General features: G+C 37.5%; 1 protein-coding gene across 1 annotated transcript in view; it reads right to left on the bottom strand.

The window, feature by feature from the left end:
* Positions 1-6,089: 6,089 nt before the first annotated feature.
* rhocb (ras homolog family member Cb) overlaps positions 6,090-16,171 on the bottom strand; it is a 37,066-nt gene continuing 26,984 nt past the window's right edge. Inside the window, exons 3-5 of the mRNA XM_053625350.1 lie at positions 9,382-9,502; positions 8,225-8,355; positions 6,090-6,673 (exon numbers count right to left, since the gene is read on the bottom strand). Coding sequence (XP_053481325.1) covers positions 6,500-6,673; positions 8,225-8,355; positions 9,382-9,502 — 426 coding nt within the window. The 3' untranslated portion in view covers positions 6,090-6,499. The remainder of the gene's footprint in view (positions 6,674-8,224; positions 8,356-9,381; positions 9,503-16,171) is intronic.

Genomic DNA, 16,171 nt, shown 5'->3' with positions numbered 1-16,171 from the left:
TCTTCTCATCTCTGAGTTTCTGCTGTCTTCATTCTCTTTTTCACATTGACACAGAGGTTTCTAATAAACCAATCAATATCAATCAACTAGCCAGTTAAAATTAATTGAAAAAAAATTAAAAAATGACTTAATCAGTCTTTAACATCTGATAGTCTAGATCAGTGGTTTTCAAAGTGGGGGCCTCCAGGGGGTGCCCGGGGGGCCTCAACAATTTAGTGTGCCCATCCCTCCCACTAGTATGTTTTCTCTTTCTCACTCTCAGACAACCACACACACACACAATCAATTCCTAAAGTAATGTAAAGATGTAATTATTAATAAAAAAAGGGGGGTGAATATATTCAGAAGTCTGTATTTTTAATGTGTTTTAAAGACATCTTGCAACAGGGGGGCCTCGGTCAAATGTTAATGCCATTTGGGGGGCCTTGCCCTGGAAAAGTTTGGGAACCCCTGGTCTAGATCATGATACAAAAATGAATCAGCTAATCAGGACTGAATATCATCCCCTCTGTTCCTGTGACTAAAAAGGTTCTTTAGAGCCAAGAGTTCTCAAACTGGGGTCTGAGGTTCCCCAGGGGCCTGTGAAGCATAGCCAGGGGGCTCTGTGAGTTTTTCATTATTTTATTACAATCGTGGCAATAATAACATACTGTAGGTTTTTGTATTTATTACTCTTATATAGTTATTAATCAGTTTGTCTGGGCACTTGAATTGAATGAAATTTATCCAAACCTCAAGAACTCAAAAACAAGTCTGTGTTTGAAAAGCTCAGGAGTAAACAAAAACAAAAAAACTTTATAGCTCCGATAAGTAGACCAAAAATTATTGTGTACAAATTAATGAGTCTAATATTTGAATAATTCTATTGCTTTCTAACAATTCTAGCTTTCTAAATGCGTTCTACATAGAACTTTTAACACATGATTGAAGGGTCACATTATCTGTGCACATAGTACATGAAATATTATCCTCTTTGAGGGTAGGACATTTCTAGCACATACACAGCTCCACTCCAAACAGTGAGGTTTTTCAGTAACTTTCTATGAAGACTTTGTGTATAATGAACGTTATAATGCATTTATAAACCATTTCTTTCCAATCAGTCTTAACATCTAAAATTTGACCATTTGTATTACTTGTGAAATATATGAAATTGTGAATTAAAGGTTTGCTCTCAACTGAAATGAATAGATATAACCGAATATACCAGGCCACATATGTAAACTAATATTTTCCTTAATTTAATTACAGTGACAGGACAGTGATGCAGTGTAACCTCACAGCTCCATGGTCCCTGGCTTGATCCTGGGCTCATGTTAATGTGTGTGTAGAGCTTTGGTTTTCTCTGGCTTGTCTAGTTTGGTGTCTCTAAACTGGCTGTAGGTCGTGAATGCGTGCGCGCTAAGGTGTATTTCCTTCTCATGTGGTCTTCCTGTGATCCACTGCGACCCATATACCATGACAAAACCGTTACTGGAAATGATTGATTGAATTAATTAGTTTAAATACAAGTATGGAATATGAAATTATAAATAAATCTTGCAGGAATAATATAACAGTTGTTTGTTAATGCAAAAAGTTAAAAGTGCCACAGTTGTATTCGGTCTACCAATAACGAAGACATACCATATAGTATATTGTGATATTACTTTAAAATAGGAGTTTGATCTTTTAAAGATCATTCTGTGCTGCATTTCTTTTTAAGTAATTCATGTAAAAATTGGAATGAACTGAAATGTAGCACAGTGAGCGAAAAAAAACAAAACAAAAAAACACAGCCAATATTTCTTGTACCTTCACATCGCATTATCAACATTTCCTTGGTGAAAGAATATGGAGCGAGTCACTTTTATCAAGAATTCTCTCATCCGCCTCCTAATTCTGTTTCGCTGCTCAGTGCTTCGTGTGTCTTAATTAAAGCACGATGGAAAACCTGCCAAAAGATGTTTTGTTCCTTTCACAAAGGCTTCCTTGTCCAAAAAGGGGAGTCTTATTTTACAGACAGAAAAAGGTTTCATTTTAAAATGATGCCTATTAGACATGCTCGGTCAGGCAAATGATCCTCAGTTAGTGCATTCCAAAGAGAGTAGCTCATCCTGACCTTCAGGCACACCTGTAAGTCAGGTTTAAAAAACAAAAACAACAACAGGGAGAAACTGTTTAAAAAGTGAGCTTCTATATTTAAATGCTAGAAAGTGGAGTCCTCTTGTAAAAATCTGGGGGGAAATGAATACTGTGACACTGAGATGTGAGGGCCGACATGGGACACCTGAGCTAGTTCTTATCTTTATAGTTTCACCCAGACGGTCAGGTGATCAAACAGAAATTAAACAGAGATGCTCAGGCTCTGTTTGTCGAAATAGGACCTTGGATATTTCTTCTGATGCGTTTCAACGGAGTTTCCTCTTATGCTCAGTTTCTGCTTATTTTATTGTCCACATTCAATTACTTCTTATAAGCATGTTTTGAGCCAGTGTAAGCAATATGTTCAGAATACATTTGAACAAGCATTTAAAATTGTATTTGAAGTCAAGATTTCAATTCCATTTCAATTCATCTATTATTATTATGATTATTATTATTAGACTTTTACTGTGCAGGTGTACACTCCTGGGCAAAAAAAAAAAAAAAAATGGGCCAAGCCCTAAATTGGAAAAATATTAAGCTTTTAATGGTCTTAACAAATCATTGTTCAGCAATTATCATCAGAAAAAATCATTGTTACTAGGAAATTAGCAAGAATTAGACACTCGCAAGACCTCTTATGCCACCATTTGCTCGTTTACTTTTGCTGCAGTGAACTGTTTGGGGGGGGGGGAGCTAGAAACAGGGAAATTCACTTATATAGTCGTCTTGTATGCAAAGGTAAAATCATGGTAATGATAAAAATGTAAAATTAAATAAATAAAATAAAATAAAAAACTGTCTGTCAAGTTCACCCACAAGGCTTAAACATCTAAGGAATCCAAAGCGAAAAGTTATCCTATACTAGGTTACTTTATCTATTGGTTTCATTCTTGCTAATTTCCTAACCAATGATTTGTTCTTAAGACCATTAGAAGCTTCATATTTTTGCCCAGGAATATACATGTACATACTCAATATACATACCCAATTCTCCACCCATTTTCAGGTATTATTTTTAATCGCACCTTTGAGTTATTTTCAAACAAACTGGTTAAAATTCCCAGAATATAAATATAAACCACTATAACGCTGATTCAGATTCTGCAAAGTAAAGCTGAATGATGAATGAATGGCGTAAATTCATTGCTGTTGTTTTTTTTTTTCTTAAATCCCCCGAGCTTCAACCTGACTATCTGGACCCACCTACACGAGTCCTTGATTTTTAGTTTTGTCTATCAGGATACCATGCAGCTCTTTGGCCAACCCTGGAAATGATATGACTCAATAAACAAATGAACAATGGATAAGAACTGGTTTTCTTACCAGTTCCCAGGTGGTGCAGTGAGAAAGTGTTCACCCTGTGTTCAGTTGAATCCTGAGTGAACTACTCCAAAAACTGAATTAGAATATCTATACTGCCCTCTAGATGTTAAAATGCACCAATGAGATTTTTTCCCCTGTCAGAGAACATTTAGAATACCTTTTTTAAGGCAGAGACTATTTGAAGCCTGGAAGTTGGTGAGTTCTGGTACCTTATGATCTAGGTTGCTAGGAACATTGGCTTCAGGTTACACAATACAAGTCTAGCTTTAGCTCACTTTTTGGTAAACCTGACTAGATACTATTCAAATACCTACTGCTGGAGAAGCAGCATTAGCTTGGTTAAATACTTAACTAGCAGCATTAGCACAGTACTGCATTTAAGTATAGCTAATGCCGCTATAGGGATGTGTGTGTGTAATGTACTGTGTGGCCAGTTCACATCTGACCCATGTGCAAACAGAAAAAAAGCTGTAAAAGTAGAGATTAACGTCATAAACATACATTTGAATAGAACAACAAAAGAGAGCTTTACGAGCCTCAGGTCTCTCAGTAACTCTGTTATGCTTTTACCTCTACTCTTTTTCTTCTTTATTATCTGCTCTCTCCAGTGACCTCATGATCATATTGCAATGAACAAAGCAACTGGATTTCTATCATATCAGCAAGCATTATTTCATCTGCCACTGCCACACACACAGGAAATACTCCTCTATGGTTAAGTCAGCGATGGAAAGGTCACTTCTTTTAAGAAACAACCAAGATGATCACGCACAAAACTTTTGAGGGTCTTTTTGGAGTGAGCTTTTGGAGTTCACTAGTCTAAGTTTAACCTATTTAACCGTGTGGCCAGTGGGCCTCATTTATCAAGCTGGAAATGTATTAATGGATTTATTCATAAAATCATTCATAGGCACATTAAAACAAGATTTTTTAAAAAATGAAAATCCTGCGAGTTCGTAAAAACGTTTGCATCCAACTCACGCTCCTGAGTTTGTGTAAATTGAAGACTGGATAATATAAATCATGGTTGATTAGCCAGCAATAAGTAAACGATCCAGTACGTCTAAGGCTACAATGCACCATATACTTCACAGTGTGCTGCACGTCAACATTTGACTCCAGATTGTGGCCTTTCAGGTGCTGTTACTCTTAAATATTATACTGTATATTTTTATTGATATAGATGTAAGCAAAAATAACTTTCATTTCTATCTATAATAGAAGGTCTATTTTTTTGTTTTTGCCATGTCCTCATCGGTTCAGCTCTGTGAACTTTGCCTTTTATGGAGTTTTGTGGGCATCACCAGAAGCAAACAAACTATGCCATGTACGCACCTGGTCATTTACAGGTGATTGGCGTTCATCAATATATGCATGAGTATGAAGCAAGACAGCATTTTGTAACTTTTCGTAAATCCAGCAGAAGTTTTTTGGGTTGGTTTATGCAAACATTTACACACAACTTTACTAAAATAGAAACAAGGCACATTATTTTGAGTTTGTAATGTTTTAAACAGTTGCTTTTTAATCGGAAATAGAATATATGGGGAAAAAAATAAACGGTAGAATATTTAAGAGAAGAGAAGAGCAGTAAAATTTGATTATGTTAAAAAAAAGAAAAGAAAGTGTGTTCAATCCCAATTTATGGAACATCTAGGGAAATTATGGAAGCCAAATCAGCTGCCTGTGAGAGATCCGGTCTGACTGCACCTCCAGGCTCTGAAAGCCAGTGTAACTAGATTAACATACATCTAGGGAAATTATACAGTTCTATTCATCAATCATCCAAAACATTCTATGACTGTCTGCTACAGCAGCACAGACTGTGTTTTGTGGGAACTTGAATGGATTGTAAACAAAGACTTAATTCATCCATCAGTGCACTCCTCTTTACAAAAATTGCCTCTCACTGAGCACACCACATTCCAAATCACTTCCCCACTGGAGGGTTACACAAACTCTTCACCATTAAAACACACTGCTTGCCCTCAGCTATTAGTTTCTGACTGCACGTTTTCTGACTACAGTTACATACTATTTGATTTTGTGCATGTTTGAATAATAAACATTTTTTTGGATGGCCTATGCTTCAATATATTAAATAAGAATCCTACCACTATGCCCCTAGAAACAGGGGTGGGGTAGAGGTAGAAGTTTACATTTACTTGATGCTTTTTTTTTTGTTTGTTTTTTTAAATCCAAAAGACACTTGCAGCCAAGACAGGATACAGCTGAACAGTTGGAGATTAAGTGTCTTGTTCAAGGGCTCAACATTGGCAGCTTGGTGGTGCTAGGTGACCACTAAGGACATGGTCTTTGGTCCTCAAGCTGCACGTGAGACAGCATGCACGTGCCTCCTCGTCTCAGCCTGATGACCTGTAAACTTTTCTGGCAAATTTTCTTAAAATACAAAATATTAAATTGAATAATGTGTTCCTATCTTGTTACATCTTTAACCTACTTGCCTTACTGTACTTTACAATGTGGTTATAGAGCCATGCTGAATCACTTTCATCTTATTAAACCCCATGTTTAGTGCTCCTCAGAGTTTTGTTACTCTCAGCAAAATGTACAGGTTACGAAAAACACTCGCACGGACCTACAAGTCCTACAACAACACAAAGTAAGACACAAAAATGTTTGAATGAATAATAAATGTATTCTTGATCATTAACTTCCAAATGTCAGGAAAAACTGGGCCATTCCAAATAAGTAAACAATACATAAAGAAGCGATGTCTGAATACAACATGGAATGAGGAGAGAGAGAAAGGAGGAGACTAAGATTTCTGTACAAACACATACATAATCAAATTGATCGATCTTTCTCCCAGACACAGGAGGATATACTGCTAGAGGAAAAGGAAAGTCAGAGATGGCAGGACAGGGCTGTGTGCATACACGAAGTTTAAGAGCACAGGTGGGTTGCTTTCTTGCTCGTCAGTCTCTGTCGCAGGTGCATGAAATGCAGAATACAGTACAGCGATGACGTCAGTTAATGTTGTTCCTTGAGCACTTGGCAGAAGTGTGTAAGTGTGTGTGTACGCGACTCATAAGAGCAGACAGCCGCTTCTCTTCTTGCGCTTGCGGACCTGCAGCGCTGCCCTGGTGGCCATCTCGAACACCTCCCGCACACCCTCTTTAGTTTTAGCAGAGCACTCCAGATAACCAAATGCGCTGATCCTGTTAGCCATGTCTCTGCCTTCCTCAGGCTTCACTGGCTCCTACACACACACATACACACACTTTTATACTTAAAATGAATGATATTCCAACACAATAACATTAGCGCCAATCTCCAATTATGATTTAGCTACAATAATCATGTAGCCTTTATGAACTTTCTAACAATTAACAGGACTTGTATGGTAGATGCTCTACATAACCTAAACCAAACAATATTTTTAAAATGTGACATTTAAAAAAATAAATTATACACACACACACATTTTATATATATATATATATATATATATATATATATATATATATATATATATATATATATATATATATATATATATATATATATATATATATACACATACATACATACACACACACACACACACACACACAATTGTTAATGGTGAAGCTTTCATTAAGTAGTCATTTATATAACATGTAAGGAGTCTCAAGTTTCAGTGCTTCATAACAGAGTCAGTCACAGTCTTCTGACATGGTTGTCTTCAGGTCTTATGCTTTCTGGTTTCTCTAATATCACAAGCTGTGTGGTTTTTTTTGTTTTTTTTTTTTTAAATACTTTAGAGGCTGGTTAGAGACTGAGATATAGTTAGTGATAACAGGGTCTAACCTGCCTCGTGGACAAGTCAACATTAAACAGTTGAATTGTTTTCTGTAACAATTTTTTAAAAATTATTTATCACTGGTCATTAACTGTGATCTAAGAAGAAAATACATTGGGATGTGCCGTTTCTTAAAAATAATCAACCTGGGGTGATGCTATATTCCTTTCTCAATATCCCCTACGTTTAATTCTAACTTTAATTATCTATCAATTTACTAAATAAATATATTAAAAGTATGTGTCCTAATTACATATTGTATGCAAGTAGTCAATTTTAACTGGAGACTTTCAGTGGCTAAGCATCAAATAACATTCTAAAGTGCACTATGTAGGTTCTACAAGTTTACGCTGCACCCTATGTAGGGAGCATGTATAGTGAATAGGCAGGAAAGAGCCACAAGATGGCAGTGTAGTTACAAATCTGCTGAAAGGCTGAGCTAGAATGGCATTGCACCTCAGATGCAAAAAGACTTTCGAAATTGGTGTTTCTCTCGAGGTTGTTCGTGTGCAATTCCATAACAGTGATTTTACATTCTGCACTAATAAGAAATAATTGTGCTTGATTTTAGATGTTCAAACAGTGTATAGAATATAGCTAACCATAACCCATAATCTGCCATTTGAAGGAATGCTAAAGTCTTGGTGAATGCAAATATTATAATAGGAGGATTAGTGTATACTACAGGAATCCAGCAATTTGTATAAATTATTATTTTTTTTTACATCTATGTTCCATCCTAAATGCACACAGAGACACACACAAACACACTTAAAGCGTAATGCAACTCCTTAGAGAAATTTTTCTTTAAACAGGAAACAGCTGCATTTCCACTTCCTAAAATGGGCATTGTAGACAGGAAGCTCTTCGTAGTCACCATCAGAATGGAAGACAATCTGCCATCATTATTCGGAAATAACTAACCGTTATTGCCATGACAACACACACATACATTCACACAAAATGTACCTGCTTCATCTTGGCCAGCTCCCTGCGAGTGTGCTCGTCATTGCGCAGGTCTTTCTTGTTCCCCACCAGGATGATGGGAACATTAGGACAGAAATGCTTCACCTCTGGTGTCCACTTCTCCGGAATGTTCTCTGCGTGGGCGCACAACACACTGTTAAAGCCAGCACTCGTAGGCTCTACTTAAGACCTACACACTGCATATAGATAGAATGCAGAGCAAAAGTCGCTAAAAAGAGGATTGTTAAGTAACTCTTTATGAAAATTCCATACCATGTATTAATAATATTAAAATTATTATCCAACTGATGGTAGTAAAATTATGTAGAAAAAGTACTGAATAGTGTTCTATAATCAAGACCTACTGAAATATATAACTACATATTGGAGATACTCTGATAGGCTAGAGGCTAGTATGTTCATGTGTATTTGTATGTGTATATGTATGCACCACACAGCCTCAGAGTAGGACCATAGCACAAAGCGAGAAACAATGTGTGAACAGCCAGCTAAATAAATAAATAAATAAATAAATAAATAAATAAATAAATAAATAAAAGCCGTGATATTAGCTATTACACCAAAAAATATCACTGTTTGGCTGGGTTTCTGACAAAAAAAAAAAAAGGGAATGTGAATTTAAATTGAAAAGCAGCGGTACATCTTTATCAGAATGTCATTTGTAAGTCTGCTTTATAATTCTGTGCAAGGATACTTGCATAGGCGTCTGCCTTCATCATTACATGCAATGTGCACTAGGGGGCAGTGTCATGCATACCAAACCAGAAAGCAAAAAAGTCTCAAAGCTTTTACAAAATAAACATTTTGAAAAGGAAGAGGGAGAATGAATAGAAGACAGAATGGCCATAACTTTGTTCTGAAAAGTGCTGGGGGAAAAAAAAATTAAGGAAATCTTGCTTGATCAATTATCAATGAAACTTTGAAGTGTTTTCAATCCTCTGCATCTAGTGGTACTGTAGCTCTTCCTGTCTAAGCCCACAATTCTAGCGAACACAGAATGATGGATGCTTTAGAATAATTTTTAAATTCGAGTTCCTATGGTTTACATTATGTCTTTACTTTTTGTATCTTCTGCTTTGTGAAAATGTGGCCCCATGCTGAACTGATGACCCCTGGTGTAGTGTGGTGGTGTGAAGTACCTAAACTGTCAGGACTGTCTATGGAGAAACACATGAGGATGACGTCTGTGTCTGGATAGGACAACGGCCTCAACCTATCATAGTCCTCCTGTCCTGCTGTGTCCCATAAAGCCAGCTCAACCTGAGAGAGAGAGAGAGAGAGAGAGAGAAGCACGGCATAAATTAATATTAAATAAATATGCATTCCCCTTTCAAGTACAATATACATTTTCCACTGATGAGCTGCCATGTCTAATCTAGAGCCGTTCTATGCTGTTCTTTCACAAAAGAGCTGAAAGATTTCTTGGCTGGCAAAAGCAGTCTGATTCAAAACACCACAAGATGGTCTGGAATCAGTCATTTTCATGAATGCCATTAAAAAAAGCTGTAAAAAAAATAAATAAATAAAAACACTAAATTAGATACCATGCGAATTAGTGAGTGCCATAAACGTGGAGCTAAACTGCAAAAGTCAAGATTAATGCCAGGGTTTATAATGTGGTGTTTGAGTTGTAGAAGCTACAGAAATATTTATCGCTCATCTTGCATGTAATCATTGCTTATTGAATATACACTTACTGAGCACTTTATTAGGAAAGCCGTATTAATCCCGGGCAGTAATACTGTGCTCTCAAAACAGCCTCAATATTTCATGGCATGGATTCCACAAGATGTTAGAAACATTCCTTTGGGATTCTGGTCCACTTTGATACATGAGTGTATAGTGCAATCCCTGCAGATTTTTCCAGGTACAATTTCATGCTCGAATCTACCGTTCGACTGAATCCCAAAGGTGTTCTATAGGATTAAGATCTATGGACTGGGAAGGCCGCTGAAGAACACTCACTGTCATGTTCATGAAACCTGTTTTGAGATGTCTTTTGCTTTGTGACATGCTACATTATCATGCTGGAAGTAGCCATTAGACGATGGGAAATTGTGGCCATGAAGGGATGCATTTGGTCAGCAGCAATTCTCAAACAGTCTGTGGCATTCAATCGATGGGCTGGTAGTAACAGGCACAGTGTGCGCCCAGAAATCATTCCCCACATCATTACACCACCTCCACCAGCCTGGACTATTGATGCAAGGCAGGTTGGGTTGTGGGTTCATGCTGTTGGCACCAATTTCTCACCCCAACATCTGTGTGCCTCAGCAGAAACTGAGACATCAGACCAGGCTATGTTTTTCCAGTCTTCAACTGTCTAGTTTTGGTGCTCCTGTGCCCACCACAGCTCCAGCTTTATGTTCTTGGCTGACAGAAGTGGAACCCGACGTGGTCTTCTGCTGTTGTAGCCCAATCTGCCTCAAGGTTTGACGTGTTGTACATTCTGAGATGCTTTTCTGCTCACCACAATCATGGTTATCTAAAATTACTGTAGCCTTTCTGTCAGCTCGAACGAGTCTGTCCATTCTCCATTGACCTCTCTCGTTAGCAAAGCATTTCCGACTGCAGAACTGCTGCTCGCTGGATGTTTTTTTCTTTATTGCACCATTCTGAGTAAACTCTAGAGAGACTGAAAATTCCAGATCAACAGTTACAGAAATACTCACCAACAACCATGCCACATTGATGTGAACATTACCTGAAGCTGCTGGCCCGTACCTACATGATTTTACACACTGCACTGCTGCCACATGACTGGCTGATCAGATAATTGCATGAATGAGCAGGTGTACAGGTGTCCGTAATAAAGTGCTCCGTGAGTGCATTTGCGCTGTATAGACACAGGATTTATGGAAGGTAAAACATGGTTAATCATCATCATTATTATTAGTAGTAACAGTAGTAGGAATAGTAGTACTTTATTAAATTATTTAAAATTTTTTTTTTTTTTTTTTTTTTTTTTTTATAAAAGGAGAAAGGAAAAAAAAAACAACCCCATTCTGCATTATGTAACACTTCAGCCCTTAAACTGGTGGAAAAGCAAACCAGTTCTTTAAAAAACACAACATGGGATAATTCCTAACAGCACCAGCTTCAGTGGAAAAGGGATTTGACACCATGTGAGCCTAAATTCCAACAGGCACAAATATAGATCCATAAAATGTACACACATTCATACATGGCATTACATATTATACAGTAACTGCACACTATTCCAGTCTTCCTCTTGCCCACCCACACTGACACACACACCTCCCCTACCCTACACAGTGCGCATGCAGAGCCTCAAAGGAGGAGCCAGGAGATAATTCTTGTCTACTTTTTGTTCCTCAGCAAGATAAAACTAAAAGGAGAGAATGTCAAGAATGTGTATGCGGTCGGATCGAGAAAAGTAGGCTCTAACAAAAGGTTAGGGGATCTTGCCACGCTTAGTCTCCTTTATTTTATTGCTTCTGAAACAATGATCAGAAACCTCAAAACCTCAGGGAGAAAAGGAGGTTTTTCGGTCATGCTATCTCGCGGATATACGCGTCACTATCCTATGAATTTCCCAAGCACCCTTCCTCTTAACATTCTTGTGCTCTGATTCACATCAGTGTCACCCAGTTCAGTTTCAGCACATATCTTTAGATATCCCCTTTAGGCCATCATCTTGAAATGGAGTTTGAAAAAGTATCAGTATCAGTAAGTATCAGTCAGTTAATCAGTAATTACTGTACATAACTTTCAGTAGAAAGTCATCTGATGTACTGTATATACTGTTTCCCTAATAGCTGACATTCCAGCAAGGGCTCAAGGAGGATATAAATGGAGAAAAGTCAGGTATTATATCTGGAGTATATTTATGCAACATGACGGAACAATAATTAGAGTCAATTAAAAAGAACACATGCACACAAAACATGCTATAAAGTGTATAATATTGGCACGGTATAATTCTTCTCTTAGTAGACACAACATGGACAAGGTACTTATCAGGACGGTGGGCTAGGGTGGTATGGCGGAGGGTGTGTAGAAGTTTATAAATATGTAGAACACCTTTGGTTTCTGTGAGTGTTGTAAGTAATTTAGCTGCATGTGTTTGTGAGCATCATGTTTGAGATGTGTGGTATGGCTTTGATTATGTGGTTTGGAGAAATCTTTGAGAATGAATTTGATCTGATCCGGAAACAAATGGGGGAAAGAAAAAAAAAAAAAAAAAAAAAAAAAAAGAATCGAATGGATTTGGAAAAGATTTTTTGGAACTTGAAATATTTACATATATAAAGAGACTTGATTTCATATTTTATTGGATTGATTATTATATTTATACTGCATTATATTTATACAGTTGTCTTTTTCTGTATTTTAATTGCCTTGGTTAAAAACCCTTTTAAAGCTTTTAAAGAACAAAAGATAACGAATGGTGTTGGTATCAGCTAACATTTAAGATTTCAGTATCAGAAAAGAATAAGGTGTATCAGGCTATTTCCAAATGCAACATTATAAAAGTACAACTCTGTTTTTTATATATTACACACACAGACGCGCACGAATAGGCATAAAAAACAAAAATCACATTCAAACTGCATTTGCAAGTTCAATGTGTTTAAAATGTCAAAGCTACTCGTTTCACACAGAAGTTGGGACTGAGATCATTTAAAAGCTGATGTGCGGATAGATGTACCTTCACTTTTCAGCACCAATTTCCTCCTCACTTAGATTTTTGCTCTGTAAAGTTTTTCCAGAATTTGGCCAAACGTCATTCATCTTGTTGGGTCTAATAGATACTGGTGTTTTTGGCTGTTCACATGTATGCGTTTCACTTTGCAGACTTACTCAAATGATGTCACTTGCACGCATGCGCGCATACAAACACGCACGAGATTCACTTTGGTGGATAAAAAAAAATGTGCATAAAAAATTCAAGCTGTGACATTATTTTGAACAAGGTGGCACTGTATCCGGAGCCTATACTATCCAGGAGGGTGTGAGGTGGGAATACACCCTGGATGGGATGCCAGTCAGTGCGCACACGCACACACTAATTCACACCTACAAGCAAATTTATCTTGGCCAATCCACCCACTGGCATGTTTTCTGTAAGAGGAGCTCAGGATCGAACCAGAGAGCCTGGAGCTGAGATGCAGCAACCTACCTGCTGTGCCACTATGCTGCCCAAGCACCAAGATATATAATCAAAGTAAGCCAATTTAAATGTTTCATACAATTTCACTATGATCTTCAAATCTCAACTCTAAAACCACTACCATCTTTGCTGACTTTTACATTAATGACATTTTCATTCAGTCTGTAGCATGTATGGCCACTTCACCGAAGTAAGGCTCTACAAAAAGTTATTAAACAGTGTTGCAATACAAATTTGCACCCACTGCCCTGGTGTGATCTTCACCCAGACAGCCAGCCCACTGACCATCTGATGCACTCCAATGCTATTTCCAAGGTCTCAACCCAACCTGTCTGGTGGTAAACAATGTGCCAAGCACTCGAACTGATGAAGGGCATCAACAAGAGACCATGGGTGGGTGTAACATGCACCTGCTGCTGATTCAGTGTCAAGGTACCAAGTGTAAAAAACCTGCTGAAACTGAGCACCAAAATTATTATTTTTTTAATCATCGGAATCGAGAATTCAGCTGCGCTGTAGTACAATGATGCATTCATTAAGACACGCCAAATAGGTTCTGAACTATTTCCAAAACGCATATAAACAAAAGTCGGCCACACTGAATAATTACAAAGAGCAAAAATACTATTCAGAAACGTTAAGTCTACTGACAGCCTTAAAGCCTGCAATATCCTTGATATCCTGTGAGTTGGAAACAATGGTTTCTTTAAAATCAAGCAGATATCCTTTAACTGAACCAAGGTTGTACTTGAACAAAAGGGCTATTCGGACAGGAATAGTTTTATATGGGGAGGTTGGGTAATGCAATAATTCTCTGTGATTTTAATCCCGTGGGAACTGGTCGGGTCAGTTATTTCCTCGGACTGCACGTTCCCGATCCGGTGAAGATTACAGCGTCTTTTACCTTCTATAAAACGGCCTGTAAAAACAACCCCAGGTTAAACTAATCCTGTGTGAATGCACTCTCTGTATTTTTGAGGTTGTAGATTCGTCCGACATTTAGTCCAGTCACCAACCGCCACTTTGACAGAGGGACATTTATTGCGATCTTCCCGAAAAATCTTCCCCAAACGGAATGACCATATACCATTTCCTCAAACCACATTTGATAACGTCATTCGCCCCAAATTAAAACTAAACAAAGTTTCAGCTCTCATTCAGCTGTGGCGTTTCTTTTGCTTCAGCGGTGCCACGTTGTATTATCGAACACTGAGGTGCAGCAGCATGTGAAGTGTCGCCAGCACGTAAACAATGAAGGCACACCCATCTCTGTAATTTCTACAGAAATCGCTTATCCTGCACAAATTGAAGATTATTATCACAGACATCTGTAGTAATTACTTTACAGCTATAACTCAACAATTAACTGTTCTCTGAAATGAGCAAGCGTCACTATGTAGCACTCCGAGTGCAATACAGTTCATCAAGTTTCTACAAACTACCATTCATTAACTGTGAGTGGCTTGTTGACTGGGCTTTTGATTTATTTATTTAAAAAAAAAAAAGAAAAAAAAAAAAAAGAAGAAGAATTATATGTGGTTTATAATGGGACTAATGGTGATCATACAGAATGGTCACGTCTCGGTGAACAATTGAAGCACGGCTGAACAAACCAATTCAAGAGATAAATATACTGTGGTTATTGAAATACATCAACATTCATCTAATGGATCTCTACAGATGGCAAGATGGCTACTGTCCTTGGTTGGCACAAGAGAAGTGGAGAAGTGGTATTATTACAACACTACCACACTTCACTCTACCTTTCTGGCAGTTATTAATGGTGGCATTTGAAAGCCACTGTGCCAAATGGGAGAACTACATTTAGAACAAATAAATAAATATAAAGCACTATGCCCTGAAAAAGACACCAATCTGATTTGTTTTGGATTTTTGAGATCTGGTCAATTTAACAAAAGCAGAAGCTGACTAAAAAGCATTGCTGGGGAACATTATTAGTTTTTGCTTCATCTCAGCTAATGGGCTTTGAAACATTTCTCATTTTTATACAATTCACAGGTGTTCATGGCAGATATAGAAAAGTACAGCAGTCAACTGAACTGGATAATGTCAGTACCATTTAATACCAATCCAACACGTCAGGTCTGATATGGACACACTATATTGGATTGACACAATGTATCAGACTGACAGACTTTACAAGAATGACATGCTGTATCCGATTCACTGGACATAACAGTCGGACTGACGCAGCGTACTAGAATGGCGCACTGACATGTTATAGTCGAATGACATACTGTATCCGACTGATACACTATACTGGGCTGACGCACTGTATCTGATCAACACTTAGTACCTGATCAACACACTGTACCAGACCCTGACACTGTACTGGATTGATACTCAACACCGGAGTCAAACACTGCATCGGACCGTTCCAATAATATATTTTTCCGCAGTTACACAAGTTGACACTTCCTATAAACAAGGATATACATTTATGACATTTCACATTCCCACACTGAAAGCCTAGTTCTGAAATAAATGAATACATGAGGATAATTCCACACAAATGTCAACTTTATCCTGGAAAATATAAAACTGAGCATAGATAACACACTTCAAAACTGCTATTTAACTCTAGGGTATGTAACTTTGCTCATTCTTATCAGAATTACCATTTCACTCTATATTGTATGCAACTTTAGCCACTCTTATATTATTTCTAATTCAATTGTTTGAAACAACAATTAACCACATAACCAGGTTATTCATGTTGCCTGAAAAAGGATGTTACAAACATCTGTAATGTCAGATTTTCCTCAGTAATATAC

Source organism: Ictalurus furcatus, chromosome 5 (genome assembly GCF_023375685.1).
Source record: "Ictalurus furcatus strain D&B chromosome 5, Billie_1.0, whole genome shotgun sequence".
NCBI classification, from domain to species: domain Eukaryota; kingdom Metazoa; phylum Chordata; class Actinopteri; order Siluriformes; family Ictaluridae; genus Ictalurus; species Ictalurus furcatus.
Note: the sequence above shows the minus strand (reverse complement) of the source record. Positions and strands in the feature narration are given on the sequence as shown.